This window comes from Lathyrus oleraceus, chromosome 3 (assembly GCF_024323335.1).
Source record: "Lathyrus oleraceus cultivar Zhongwan6 chromosome 3, CAAS_Psat_ZW6_1.0, whole genome shotgun sequence".
NCBI classification, from domain to species: Eukaryota; Viridiplantae; Streptophyta; class Magnoliopsida; order Fabales; family Fabaceae; genus Lathyrus; species Lathyrus oleraceus.
In genome coordinates, this window is record NC_066581.1 from 489404850 (window position 1) to 489419476 (window position 14627).

General features: G+C 36.0%; 1 protein-coding gene and 1 pseudogene across 2 annotated transcripts; both read right to left on the bottom strand.

Annotated features, from left to right (window-relative positions):
• Positions 1-935: 935 nt before the first annotated feature.
• LOC127131801 (uncharacterized) lies at positions 936-1950 on the bottom strand (annotated as a pseudogene).
• Positions 1951-3769: 1819 nt separating this feature from the next.
• LOC127128327 (glucose-6-phosphate 1-dehydrogenase 2, chloroplastic) lies at positions 3770-8634 on the bottom strand. Of its 2 annotated transcripts, none has more exons than XM_051057584.1 (10): positions 8292-8634; positions 7836-8056; positions 7640-7734; positions 6547-6661; positions 6214-6422; positions 5731-5880; positions 5523-5643; positions 4872-5101; positions 4391-4591; positions 3770-4309 (listed from the first exon to the last, which is right to left on the bottom strand). In XM_051057584.1, exons 1-10 carry the CDS (start codon positions 8443-8445, stop codon positions 4054-4056), a joined length of 1752 nt encoding a protein of 583 aa, XP_050913541.1. In that variant the 5' UTR covers positions 8446-8634; the 3' UTR covers positions 3770-4053. The 2 variants fall into 2 exon arrangements, with proteins under 2 accessions (XP_050913541.1, XP_050913540.1); XM_051057583.1 differs by having other exon boundaries at positions 7836-8062; positions 8292-8633.
• Positions 8635-14627: the final 5993 nt, after the last annotated feature.

The window sequence follows — 14627 nt, forward strand, 5'->3', positions numbered from 1 at the left end:
TTATTAAATATTTAAACATAAATAGAAGATATTCATTTTTGTAAAACAAATGGTAACTCCAACTCAATCTATCCAAATAAAAAAGATGATTTCCTAATGCACCATTTATGTTTCTTAACCACCACGCGAAATTATTTAAATGCTCCTAATTTTTGGAGATGCATCTCCGAACACACCAGATTCTGAATGAACTTTGAAATATTTCAGAGATGTATCTCCGTAACAATTTAAAATATATTATGCATCTCACTCAGAAGCCATTATATACGCGAATTGGACCAGAGATGTATCTCCGTGAATATTACGGAGATACGTCTTTGTAAAGTCTCAGAACTTAATCTTTCATGTTATATTTTGTTTATTTATACTCAAATGAAGATTTAAACCATACCATACGATCGAAAAACAAAAATTTACGTACATAATTATAGATGGTCAAAAAATGTCATACATCAATAAAATACCAATAAATGTCAAAATGTCATACAATTGCGACCAATAAAGTAGCATGACAGTCAAAATAAAATACAGAACATAGTACTACTACTATATACTCAGACACTACTGTGTATGTCTGACTACCTCTCTTCTACCTTTTATGCCTCCTCTGTCAGCTCTGCCTTCTCAACCATTAATCCATCTCATCCCTCAGCGTTGTCTCTGATACATCAATGCCCTCGTGCCTCTGTCATGATGACATCTAGGATTTGCCTCACATCAGACCCATCAGAGAAGATACATTTGTCAGTGCCTTCCTGTGCAATCTCCAGTATGCGGCGACACTTAGGCAAGACATCATCGGCATGATCTAGTTGTGTTTGCTCTTCCTCTAGTATCTCCTGATGTGATGGTCTCGACGGATCTCCTGGAGCAGCTTGCACTATGTACGAATGTGACACCCTGAAGAACCATTTGATGTACTCTTCGACGTAGCTCTAGCCGCTCTCAAATATGGTAGCTCGTGCCTCCTCTGGTACCATATGACTTCCATAATCATCAAACATGTCCTCTATCTGTATATGTGTCAAGGTAGGAGGAGCAGAGACAAAGGGGTGTCTGGGAATGGTCTAAGTGTAGCCGAACTGCCGCATGACGCGCTCGGGAAGATAAGGAGCAATGAGACGCGATCCGCATGCCAACCATCTAGAGTATAGAAATATCTCATCAAATGGTTGTGTCTCGCGGTGATCAACATAATTGTTGCAGTGCATGTCCTCAGCAACCAAACGGTCAAGATAGAATCTGTAAGGCTTGACCGTCTGGTTCCCTTTGAGGGGATAAAAGCAGTAGCACGCGGCATATCCTTAGTGTAATCAAGTACACTCGTCCTACCAGAGATGCGCGGGAAGTGTTGGAGGATCCAACCCTGAAATGAAAATTTTGGAACACACGAATCATCAGTAATGACTTTGCAAAGATGAAATGAAAATGATAAAGAAACATTCAAAGACCAATCATTATTACCGTCAGTAGTGTGATGCTGCCTGAGTTGCTTCATCTTCCACATACAACTCTCTCCCAGCTTCAAATACAAGTAGACCAAACAAGTCATCCCCCAGTTATACTCATGGATCTGTTCGAAACCCACGAAGTAACCTAGGTAGATGACGTCTGTATAGGTGGCACTCTTGTCCATAAAAATCGTAGTGTCAACCAAATAAAGCAGGTATTCTCTCAATGCATGCGATTTGTGGAGCGCCACCTGCTCATTATCACCATCAGTCTGTTGTGCACTCAGGAGCGCATCCTCATATACCTTCTTCAGGTATACAAATCTAGCATGAGCACCCTAGTCTTATCCAACTCATCCATCACCTTCCCTAGATCATCCCTGAGATACTCTACTATCATCTTGAATGCCTCGTCTTTGGTCATCCTCCCATGATCTAGGAATCTCCCCCTGATCGGAAGATGTAGCAAACATGAGACATAGTCAAGTGTGATAGACATCTCGCCATGCGGGAGATGAAACAACGAGGTCTCTGAGTGTCATCTCTCCACGAATGCATTAAGCATCTCGTGGTTGATCTTAGTATAATCGGTCATGCACAAGTCCTTCAGGCCAGATAAGGACAAAACTGACTAAAATCATTCCTCATTCGGCTGGGGCAATGCAGCATTCTTCCTCTCGTGGTTAAGAAACTTTTGCGGATCACGCTCTTGAAATTTGTCATAAATAATAATGTTAGAAATTTGTCAATTAAAATTAACGTAAAAAAAATAATGAATCCATTTAATGCTACCTCTCTGTCCCATATATGTCTGGCAGTATGGTCTAGATACAGAGGCAGTAATGAAAAATTAACTAGGCCTCCTCCAAATGCTTCTGGCTCAGCATGCGCAACAGCCTCACCCTCCGGAGGTGGCACTAGATCAGTATGCGTAGCAGCCTCACCCTCCGGAGGTGGCACTAGATCAGCATGTGCACCAGTATGAGGTAAGAGTGGATCAGCAACATCAGTAGTAAGAGGTGTGAGTGGATCAACAGTATCTATAGTAAGAGGTGGCATTGGTGAAACCTTACGCTTGCGGGAAGATGGGGGAGTGATGTGTCAAATGGTGAATCATATCTTCTACGGGAAGAAGAAGAAGATGGAGTGGCATGAGGAGAACCACGAGTCCTGGAAGTAGATGGTTATGCCTGATCAGAGGGACCAGGAGCCTCCAGAACCTGCTGACTCTTCTCCCGCCGCATTGATGCGTGTTGAACAACCCTTATATGCCTCAATATATCTTGTCTATCAGCCAATATGCATGTAAGTTAAAGTAAGGCGGACCATTAGTGCAAACAAACAACACAAGTAAGAAAATCAAAAAATAAAAACACTGAGAAAATTTTGGAGATGCATCTCCGGTTACTGGAAAACTAAACTGCTAAAAATTTTCCGAGATGCATCTCCGGAATTTCCTACAAATCGAAAGTTATGTCAATGGTGTCATTGTACCCCATGCAATGTCAAAAAAAACTTGTTTTAATCATCATTTTCAGCCAACAAACATCTAATACAATATGTCTAAACTATCTTAAATGCTATTTCTACTCATTTCTAAATCTAATAATTAATTTCTACTCATTTATACTAAAACTAAAAATTTTATCGAAAATTCAAAAAACTTACAAGAAATTGATGTTTTAGATGTTGTTTCTAATGTTAGAGATGATGATTGAAGTTCTCTTAAGCCTTGATGATTGAGTTTTGAGTTGGTGCAAAAAAACATTGAGTTTAAAAAATGATTGAGGAAAATGAGAAATGAGGAAGGAAATGGGTCTGACGCGTTTAACCTCAAAAATATTCCTGAGATGCATCTCCGGAATTTTTTTAAGTTAATTGGCCTTTAGATGCGTTTGAAAATGCATCTCCAAAATCTAAGAACATTTATATATTTTTTACGTGATACAAAAAAAGCATATAGGATGTATTAAGAAATTCTCATAAAACAATTAACCAACTTAAAACCAGCATCAATTATCTTAACAAACCTAACCCAGAATTTAGGTGTTAGTTTGAACTATGGAGACCCATTTTAGCTTCTATTGATGATATGCTTAAGAGAAATTTAAAAATAATAGAAAGTTATAATAATAAAGAATAAAGAATACAATAAAAATGAGCATTAATTTTTCTCTTGAAAAACATGACCTAATAAAATTGGAAATTTTAATCAAAATAGTCTCTGAGGCAATTTTACATTCTATAAGATTTTCAATTACAATAACCATTCTGTATTTTCATTACTTTTAAAGACCAAATTGCCCAAACCCTGCAAATTCAATGCCTAAATTTAAAATTCCCTCCAATCAAAATACATTCAAATGAAAACTACATGAAGCATTTTCTGTATCTAACCAAAAATAAATAAATGAAAAATCTCAATGCTTTCATCACACTATTCTTCACTTTAATTCCTTATTACTTTACATGTTTTCATGTATTTTCCTACCATACAAGTGTATTATTAAAAAAATAAAACCGCACCGGTAAGAAACCACAAATCGTCGGGTGTGTTAGCTAAAATCGGAGGCTGATAACAATCGCGACAAACTGTTACGTATTATTGTTCTACTTCTAGACCAAGATCGCCCCATCGTACGTTGTACCTGGCTGCAAGATAGTGAGCGCAAACAGGACCACGACTACCGTAAGGATAGTATTCTGGAGTTATCTTTTTATCTTCTATCTCGTTCAGCACGGGCGTAAAGAGTGACCAAGCGGCGTCAAGTTCGTCGCTGCGTATAAAGAGTCTTCTTTCCCCTTCAATCGCATCGAGAAGTAGCCTCTCGTAAGCATCTGGTATTTCCTTTGAATATCTGAAATAGCCATAAAAGGACAAAATTTATGAAACACAGACACTGACACGTCGACACCGATAATAATTTAAAAGATTATACCTTGCTGCATAGTGAAGATTCAAATTACTGCGGTCCAACTTCATTCCTAGCCCGGGTACTTTGTTGTTGATTTTCAAATAGATAGCTTCATCGGGCTGAACTCTTATAACAAGTTCATTTGTAGCCCGATCAAGATCTGACCCGAAATTTCGATTGTACAGATTGCCCGGCACGTGCCTGAACTGTACTCTTATCTCAGCTCTGAATCAAAAATAGCATAGAAGTTTAATAGAAAGCTAGCACTAAACAACACATATATACAAAACCAATCTTGTCAAATAGCAGCGATAACAACACTATATAACACTATGGCGTAGCGGAATTTGAGCAATCACTTTTACTCCACGATACGCTATTTAGTACAAAGTATTGTCAAATAGTGACTATATCAAGCAATGTAGCATAGAAGAAATACCGCAAACTGCTATTTTCTGCGATCTAGAATTGACAACATTGTGCTAAACTTATTCATTCACTTTACCTCTTGTTATGCAACGCTTTCCCAGCCTTCATCAGAAAAGGAACCCCGTCCCATCTTGCGTTATCTATGAAGAGGGCAGCCGCGGCAAATGTTGGTGTTAAACTGCCCTTCGGTACAGTTTTGTCATCAACATAGGCTGGATATGCAACGCCTCCTCTCGTGTGGTTCTTATATTGGCCTAAAACTATATCCTCGAGTTTAATGGGTCTCATCGAACGTAGAACCTTGACCTGAAATTCATTAAGCAATTCAAAGTGATGAAAAATCACAATTAATTGAATGATTTGAATATAAGGTATATAACCATGACTATGAAGCACGGACACAGACACGGAAAGGGGGATGACACCGACAGTGACACATCAACATTGATAATAATTTAAAAAATGAATAAATAGAACGTAATCACAAAATCGGTGTCTAACACAGACACGGACACGTTTTTTTAGAGGTGTTTGTGCTACAGAAACCATGAGTCCCCAATAAGGGGCATGACACTGACACATTGACACCGATAGTAATTAAAAAAATGAATAATTTGAACATAATTACAGGTGTCGGTGTCTGACACAGACACTTTTTTTAGAGAGGTCGGTACTACAAAGACCGTGAATCCCCGATGCATAGCTCAAGTGGATAAAAATACAAGACCTTTTCATTTCTAATGTCCTCTGCATCCAAACTAACAGGGGTTTCCATTGCAAAGAGGGCTAGTATTTGAAGTAGATGATTCTGCATAATATCTCTAATTATACCATAATTGTCGAAGTACCTACACATGGTACAAATAGGAAAAGATGTGAGAATCGCCGTATTAAGATCAGAAAAATTGTGAATGTTGCAAAGGAGGAAAGGTTACCCGCCACGTCCTTCAGTACCAAAATCTTCTGAGAATATCAATTGTACATTTCTTATGTATTGCCTTGACCATAATGGTTCGAAAATTAGATTTGAGAATCGGAGAACAGAAAGATTTTCCACAAGCTCTTTCCCAAGATAGTGATCAATCCTGTATAAGATTTTTCCACTTCAAATTAAACACTTTACAATCCTTAACTTGCAGATTAGAGTCTGTTTGGATTGACTTATTTGAATTTATATACCGATATAAGCACTTGTGAGACTATTTGAAAGAGTTTACAGAAACAATTTATTTACCGATATAAGCAATTGTGAGACTATTTGAAAGAGTTTACAGAAACAACTTTTGACGAGTCCATAAGTTGTTTTCAATTTACTTTTATATGCTCTCCAGGATAGCTTATGAAAACAGCTTAGAAATAGCTTATACATAATCACTTATGTGATAGAAACAAACAGGGTCATAATTAAGTTAGAAAACCTGAAAATTTGATCCTCGGTCAGATACTGCTTGAGCGACTTTGTTAAAGCGGCAGAGGATTCTGAATCACGGCCAAAAGGTTTTTCAACAATGACTCTTGTCCAACCACCATTACCCGAAGAAGCTGACAAGCTAGCGCATTTTACAGCATCTACGAATATATTAGGAGGAATTGAAAGATAAAACAGGCGATTAGAAGCTCTCCCACCCTACAAAAGTAATTTTTGAATTCAAACAGATTCTCATTAAATTCAAATTGAAGTTCCAACGGCATCGGAACCACATTGAGTTATTATAGATTAAATCGTTTAAGATATTCTTTTGTCCAATTACCTCATGTTCCTTGAGCTTCTTGTCTAGTGCTGCAAAATTTTCCTGAGAATCATATTGACCCGAATGATAGAAACATCTTTTAAGAAACTGTTCCATTTTTTCATTGCAGTTCTCTCTGAAATTCCACAACATAAATTAAAATAAAATAAAAAATCTCTCCAAAGCATAATAAATAAGAAAATCAAATAACCATAGAATCTCGAATTGTGTCATTACAATATAAAGGGCATCAATTTCACCCTTATGACGAGAAGTCCAAAGTTCTAATCAAACAGTGCCCCCAAAAAAAGATAAAGAAAGCACTATTGTCCAAAACTACACGAGTAGACACTACTGTTATCAATCGCAGATTGTAGAAAATAGTGGATTATTTAAATACCGCTAAGTAGCAATGCTATAGCCGAAGCATTTTGTACTAAATACAGAGTAGTCAATAACAGCGCTATCCCGCTATAGCAGAGCAGAGGTCAGCCACTATGGGAAGATCCTTAGCTGTGCAGAATACTATAGCGACCGCTATAGGGTAAATAGCGGGTAGCGGGGGCGACAGGAGCAGTTTCTCCCTAAAATCACAAGTTCCTCCTTCACCTCTCTCTTCACTTCATATGTTTATAACTATTATTCATGTAATTTGTCCAAAAATATCAAATGACAGCCATCCCGCTATACTCTATCCTGCTATCTAATTTTTCAGGTCCACCGCTCCACGCCCTCCACGCCACTATCCGAGATTGACTATTCTGACTAATTAGCGTGTTGTAGAACACTAGTGATGCATTAAAATTCCACTATGCTTTTTTTTAAACTTGGTATCCGGTCTTGAAACCGACTAATCCAAGGGGACCAATCCCACCGCCCACTAGCAGGGGCCGTTTAAATTCAGAACAAAGCTCTGTCTGGACTGGTCCAACACAAAGATTGTTAGCCCCTTGGGGGATTCGAACATGAGACCTGGAGAGAAACACACTCTCAGGACCCAAGCCTTCACCACTATACTATATCATCACCAGAGCCGCTATTTTTAATGACACCACCGGACACTACACTATGTAAGACTGAAACCAAAGAGAACATGTAGAAGATGTATTTTTACCTTTGATCAATTCTACATGTAAGAGTCTTGCTAACCATATTTCTCAATTCTACATCAGTCATCTTACTTCGAGCATAACCGCAAACAGTGAAGTGCTGCCATAAAGCAAAACAATAGTTCAATCCCAACCCATTCACATAACCAAAACATTTCAAAATATACAAACAAAACAGAACTATCTATATCAATATCCAACCTTAGGGAGAAACCCCTCATAGTAAAGTGCAAAGAGTGCCGGAAAAATCTTCTTCTTAGCAAGGTCTCCAGAAGCTCCAACAACAGTTATACTAACAGTAACCTCATTTCCATCCTTTCCAAAATCAACCTCAACTTCAGACTCCTTGGACGATATAACCGGCACTATTTCAGGTATCCGTCGCTTGCCACTATGGTTGTTTTCAACCGGGGATACAGTAGCTGCACCTGCATTCACATATCATCACTACCATACTAAAACCAACCGTTTTCAACAAAATACTAAAATACAAATCAATTCTCTGACACAAACCAAAACATTCACACTGTACTACTGAATTTCACGTCAACATATTATTATTTCACATACGCTACAAAAGAAGTAAAAATTGAAAATTTAGATAAAACAAACAAAAGGGTAATAGAAAACACTAGTGGAAAAGGGAAAGAGACTAACCGTCATGTTGTTGGGTATGAACTGAAAGGTGTTGAAGAAATTGGGGTTGAGATTTGAGAGAAACAGTGGCGGGAAGAAAGCGGTTGGAAGGAGGGAATGAGGTGGAGGAAGAGGATGGGAACGAACGACAGTGAGTTGAGTAAAGGGTAGCCATGATTGGGGGAGAGTGAGGAAAAGGAAGGAAATGGGTAAATAAGAGAGAGAGAGAGTTGGAGTTCGGAGAAAACGAGGGTTGGTTGAAGATGAAAAGGAGAAAGAGGAGAGACCTTTGAGATCTCCGAAGAGGTGTTTGTCTCTTTCTCTTGCTGGGTATTAGAAGACAATTAAGCTACTTGATTCTCCAAATTAGGTTTTTAGCTTTTTCAATTCATTTTTGTCATCTATTTATCCATCTTTGAATCCACATTTCATGCCATATAAAGAAATTATAAAATCTAAACTTCTTTTAATATCCGACGTCTATGATCCACTGATCTTTGGTTGATAAAATATGTCCCACTTTTCGGCGGTTCACATATTGGTTAATTCGGATTCAAGTTATTTTGGATTCGGGTTTACGAAATTGATTTTTCGAATTTAATTATGATTAGGTCAATTTAAAAATCAATAAAATAAACTTTTTTATAGATTAGGCCTATTTGAACATAAAAAAAAAATATCAAAAAAATTACAAATTGGACCAATGATAGACCAATTTTAAATAGGTCCAAATACAAAATTATTCAAAAATTTACTTTTCTTTTTAGTTTATTATTAGATAGGCCAGATAATGGATCTTTCAAAAATCAATCACTTCTTTTTTCTTTTAAAAATCTAATTTATTTAAACACGTTTATTAAATTTAACCAATTTTATCAATTAAATTACTTTTTCCTTAAAGTGAGTAAGAGTTTTTATTTCAAAAAATTGGAGTTATTTAAACTCATTTAATCATTTCAAAACAGGGTTGATTTTGAACAATTTTTATCATTTGATTCACTTTTTAGAACCATAATACTAAGACCTTAGAAAGTTTCACGACATGCTTCGAATCCCAGCATCAGCAGTTTATATTTTTATTTCTTTAAAAGTGGTGTTTTTCTTTTAATTTTTAAATTAATGATCTAATTCTTCGGTTATATTTAATATTCGATGGATTAAGTTTTTATATTTTACTATAAAACATTAATTATATTTTACCCTAAACCTAACTTATATGTAGTCGCTCCAAAGTCTTACGCATCATTATTTGAGATAGATTGCAAAATAGAAAAAAATTCTAATGTTCTTCAATATTGAACAAAATATTTTTTCTGCCCTTGCAATCTATCTCACGTAATGATGTTGATGTTGTTGTTGTATTTATGTAATAATCTTCTTATATGTTGTCAATCAAAGAAAACATTGAAAATTTTATTATTTTCTTCGGTTGATAATATTGAGAAATTTATTGATAAACATAATCATCCATTTCTCTTTTGTGTTCTCTTTCATAATCTCTTTCATATGAAATCATTTGCCATGAAAATATTTGCTCAAGATAATGGAATCTTTCTAGGATGAATTGCAAGTAAAGAAAAAAAACTCTCTTATTTGGAACAGATTTATCAGAAATTTGAAAAGATAGGTTGTTCTCCGAGAATCCATTGTCAAACTCTTGATTTGTTTAAACAATTTATTTAATTTTCTATGTAACAATATAAATATAAATTTAAAAAAAAACTTTTTCCCCTCGGTTTTTAACAGAAACCGAGAGGTATGTGGAGTTTGATTGGAACATATTTTATTGTTTTTTATTTAAAAAGAAACACATTTTACATCGGTTTTGAGTCATAACCGAGGTAAAATATAAGTGTGTTTATTCAGTTTCTTCACCGTTCTTACACAAATCTTGATTGTCCATTTAATGAGTATTAACGCTTGTCGTATCTCGAAAAATACGATCCCTCGCGATGGTCGGAAAAGTAGTTCGAACAGAGTCGTCATCGAACTTTATTTATCCCAATGAAGGAATAGGAAAATATCGATAAAACCTTTGAAAAATAGGATAATGGTCTTCACAACCATATTCGGGTTCGGGAGTCGATTACGCAAGGGAAATGTATTAGCACTCTTCACGTCTGTTGTACTCAACGGGAACCTTTTAGTTGAATTTGCGATTTGAATGTTAGCTTATGTTGTTTATTTTCTTCGAGTAAATAAAAATTGAAAATTGAGATGGATGGAAACCTCAGAAGGGGGAAAATGGAGGTTTTTTATTAGTGTGCTTGCAAAGATCTAGCAATCTCCTGCCTACGTATCCTTATGGTGCAATAAGGAAATCAGAGCATTGGTAGTTCAGGGAACTACGGTTGGTTGGTGTTTTTTAATGAACGACTGTTTAGATCACGTTCTAAAGGCTAAACATTGGCTTGTCTACTCTCGGCGGAGGTTTAAGCACTAGTTTGTTGTGCGCGTTAGAAGGGATTAAACAGTGTTCTTTTTTAAAAGAGTTTCGATCGCATGGGGGAGAGAAAAGAAGTTTGATAAGTTGGATGTGTTTTAATGACCAAGTGCTTAGATCGCATTCTAACGGTTAAACGTTGGCTTGCATGCTCGCGGTGGAGACGCGCTAATTTGTATACACACTAGAAAGGATTAAGCAATGTTCCTTTTGAAAAGAGTTAGGTCGTTGATCGCACGGGGCGAGAAATTAGGTTTAATACGTTTGGTATTTTGAATAAACGACAAAAAATTGAGCAATATGGTGTACACCAATCATTCAATCTTTCGAGGAATAAAAAGGCGGGTGCCTCTTATTCCCTTTTCGTTCAAGTTATTATTGAAAGCTATTTACGGAAATCGAATATGCAAGGTAGTGAGGCGAGCGCCTTCCACTTGCTTATTCAAGGAATAGTGAGGTGTGCGTCACTCATTCCTTTATCCAAGTTCACTTATAGTGTTTTAATCGGAAGACGAAAACTTGAGCAATATGGCGAGCTCCAATCATTCAAATATTCGAGAGATGGTGAAGCGAACGCCTACAATTCTCTTTTTCATCAAAAATTTAAGTTATAAAAGAAAGTCTTTAGAAGTTATATCGATTTGAAGAATGATTTGAATTTGCACGGTTAATCGGATTCAGATAGAAATACTTGGTGTATCAATCATCTAATCGATTTAATTATAATCGAGTAAGTCTCATTGTAAGAAAGCCCAAGAGTAAGCTATGTGAGGTTAATGACGATGCTAAAAGCAATCGACTTACAAAGGTGTGGAAAAATGGGTTCAATGTTGAATCGAGAAATATGGGACCAGTAATGGTTTTTACATGGTTTTGAATCGATGATGAATGGGCTTAGTTTGAAATGATTATGGATGATGATTGTGAAAATTTTGATAGTGGGAAATGGCGGTGAAGTAAGTGAGTCAACTTTTAATTAAGAAAATTAATTAATTAAAATTCAATTAATCCATCTAATTAAGCTAATTAAAATTAATTATCAAAATTGTTCGATTAAAAATTAATATAATCAAATAATTAAGTTAATTTAAATTAGTTAACGAAATTATCTAATCAATCAAAACTTTAATTAATTAATTGATTTTTTAAAAAAAGAAAAAAGTGACAATATTGAATATTAACTAATCGAATTTGCATCGGTCACTATGTGCTCATAAACCGGTTTGTACATAATGACAATTGAGTTAGAGTGTCGCATGTAAGGATCGAAACACGGTGAAATATCATATTGATGTATTGTATCTTTGGTGGCATAACGACATATAAAAGTTGAATCCATATATTTAATTTGATTTAACGCAATGAAGTAAAATAGTAACAACTTAAAATTACATTTACATAGTTGTTGCAATATTACATAACCATCGAAACAAAACCCCCTATCAAAATAAAACCTGTGTATTCTATCATGGAGGTGTAAATATAAATGGCTATATGAGCTTGAATTAAAGATCAAAGTTAGACCCAAAAACAAACAAATCACTTACCTTAAACTAATAACAAAAACAACAGGTAATAAATAGAAAAATACAAGTTTTATATATACAAAAAATATAATTGGCAAGTAAATAAAAGAAAAAAAAATCAATTTCAGACTTAGTAGCAAAGGTTCCAAACGCTGCTCATCATCTTACAGAATAACCAGAGCTCGTCAAAACGGTTTGAGTGACAAAACATCTTCACATAAATGTAAACATCAAGCAGCACATAGAAAATGCAACACCAACATTTATCATAAATGTGAATGAACAACAATCAATCAATCACCGGAAAAGAAAATAAAACTAACCGACGAAAAAAAAGCAAGTTGATATACAAGGAACAACATAACCACAATGCCATAAAATGAAGTCTAAATTGGGACTTGTTCACTGTAGCGTATCATATGAACCAAAGCTCAAACTGAAAGTTACCGTGCAGAGTGTGTCGTAAACGAGGATAACAGCTTTGTCAGAAAGTTGTGGTAGAGAGCGGATCGCGACGAATGTTGTGTTGCTAGGTTGTATAACCCTATTGCTATAGTGTGTTGTTGTAGCTGATTCGGAGGATAAAAAGTGGGTGGCGGGGTGGTCCGACGAGGAATCACGGCGGAGGAAATTTGCTGAGTGAAGGCGTTGGAAGCTCGGAGATGGAGGCAGTGGTTTTGTTGAGGAAGACGAAGTGGTGGTCCTAGTGAAGTAGATATTAACGCGGCGGTCGGAGTTTGAGGTTAATGGGAAAATCGTCGGCGTGGTTGGGTGGTGAGTGTTTGAAAGTTGAGGGAGGCGAGTGAAGATGATGAAGAGATGTTGTCGTTGTGAAGTAGATGTTGACGCGGTGGCCGGAGTTTGAAGTCGGCGAGGTTTGTGCTTCGCGGTGATGAAGAAGAAGAAGCAGTCGGCGAATGGAGTAGCGAGGAAGAAAAGGGTAGGTGTGATGAAGAATTTTAAAGGGTGTTTAGAGGTTACCGCGGCGGTGCAAGGAGCGGCGGGGTTAAGTGAAAAACCATTTTTTCACTTTTTCAGAAGCGATTTTTATGGAGTCTCCAGGGAGGGAGTGGCAAAGGCGTTTTTTTTCTTTGGTGAAGCAAAAGGGTTAGAAGTTATATCAGTGGGTGAAAGAGAATTTGGAGAAAGGTGAGGTGTCTCCCCCATTTTTCCCAATGAGAGAGAAGAGTATCTTGATTTTTGTCTGTTGGGTGTGGATTTGTTTCCATTACAAGGAAGGAGAGGATTCTTTTTTCATATATTTTTTTTCTCTTGGCCACTTGGTACACGTTTCCTCACATTAATGGCCCCAAAATTCAAAATAATCTCACCTCTCTCAACCATCTTGCGCCACATGTATGGAATAAACGAAGGAATATACTTTGATTTTTCTAATTGTACTGCTAGCTGTCCACGTTTCTACCAAGATGAGGGAGAGATTTTTTCATTGACTTTCTGATTTTATTTATTAATATTATTCAATTAATTTCTAAATTTTGATTGGGTAATGAAATGCATATGGATTGCAAACTTAGACCTTTGATTAATTTGAATCAATGGTCAAGATTTAATCAAAGAAATAAAAATAATTCAAAATGTCTATAATGCCCCTTCTAGATGATTTAATTGATTTAAAACAATTTAAATCAACCAAATCAAATAAAATTCACATCTTTCTATTTAATTCTTCTGATTAATTTGACAAAAGAACAAAATTAAAATGACTAAAAATGAATAAAAGTCGGGCGAAAATTTGCTCAAAACATTAAACTGAATGCATTAAAATGATCAATGCAAAATAAACTTATTGGAAAAATACAGTGTTTCTTTTAATTCTAAAATAATTTTTGACCGGTTAAAAGGCTTAGACGGATCAAAATGCAACCAAAAAAGTCGTCGAAAAAATATAACGAGCACACCTGATTAAACTACGTGAACCGTAGATTAATAATACTGACGTCTGGAAGCTCAATTTCGAAACTTTTTTACCCGCTGATTTTGCACGTACTTGAGGAATGATTTAACTAATTTGTCTGTATATTCGAGAATTTATTCTGACTGATATTTTAAGTATTATTCATGATGAAATGCATGTTCGCTATACATATGATACAAACTGTAAATAAAATCGAATTTATGAAAGTTTAAAAATGCCCGGACAAAATTAGGGTATGACAACTGCCCCTATCTAATTATCTTAAACCTAATAGGATGAACTGCCTCAATGTTCATACTTTCAAGGTAGAAGTCAATTAGATACGAAAAGACCCCAAATTTGTCTAAGCATAAAGTAAATGTAACGAGTTCTAAGAGCACCAAGATATTGGGGGTAGGATATTGTAACACCTCAAAATTTGCCCTCCTCTCTTGGGACTAGCTTAACATATT

Bases quoted from the DNA above. Each gene is read 5' to 3' on its own strand.
- LOC127128327 (XM_051057583.1), bottom strand. From the start codon at position 8,445: ATGGCTACCCTTTACTCAACTCACTGTCGTTCGTTCCCATCCTCTTCC. The intron at 8,063-8,291 runs GTTAGTCTCTTT...ATGTGAATGCAG, and splicing joins TCATACCCAACAACATGACG to GTGCAGCTACTGTATCCCCG. The intron at 7,735-7,835 runs GTTGGATATTGA...GCTTTATGGCAG, and splicing joins ATGAGGGGTTTCTCCCTAAG to CACTTCACTGTTTGCGGTTA.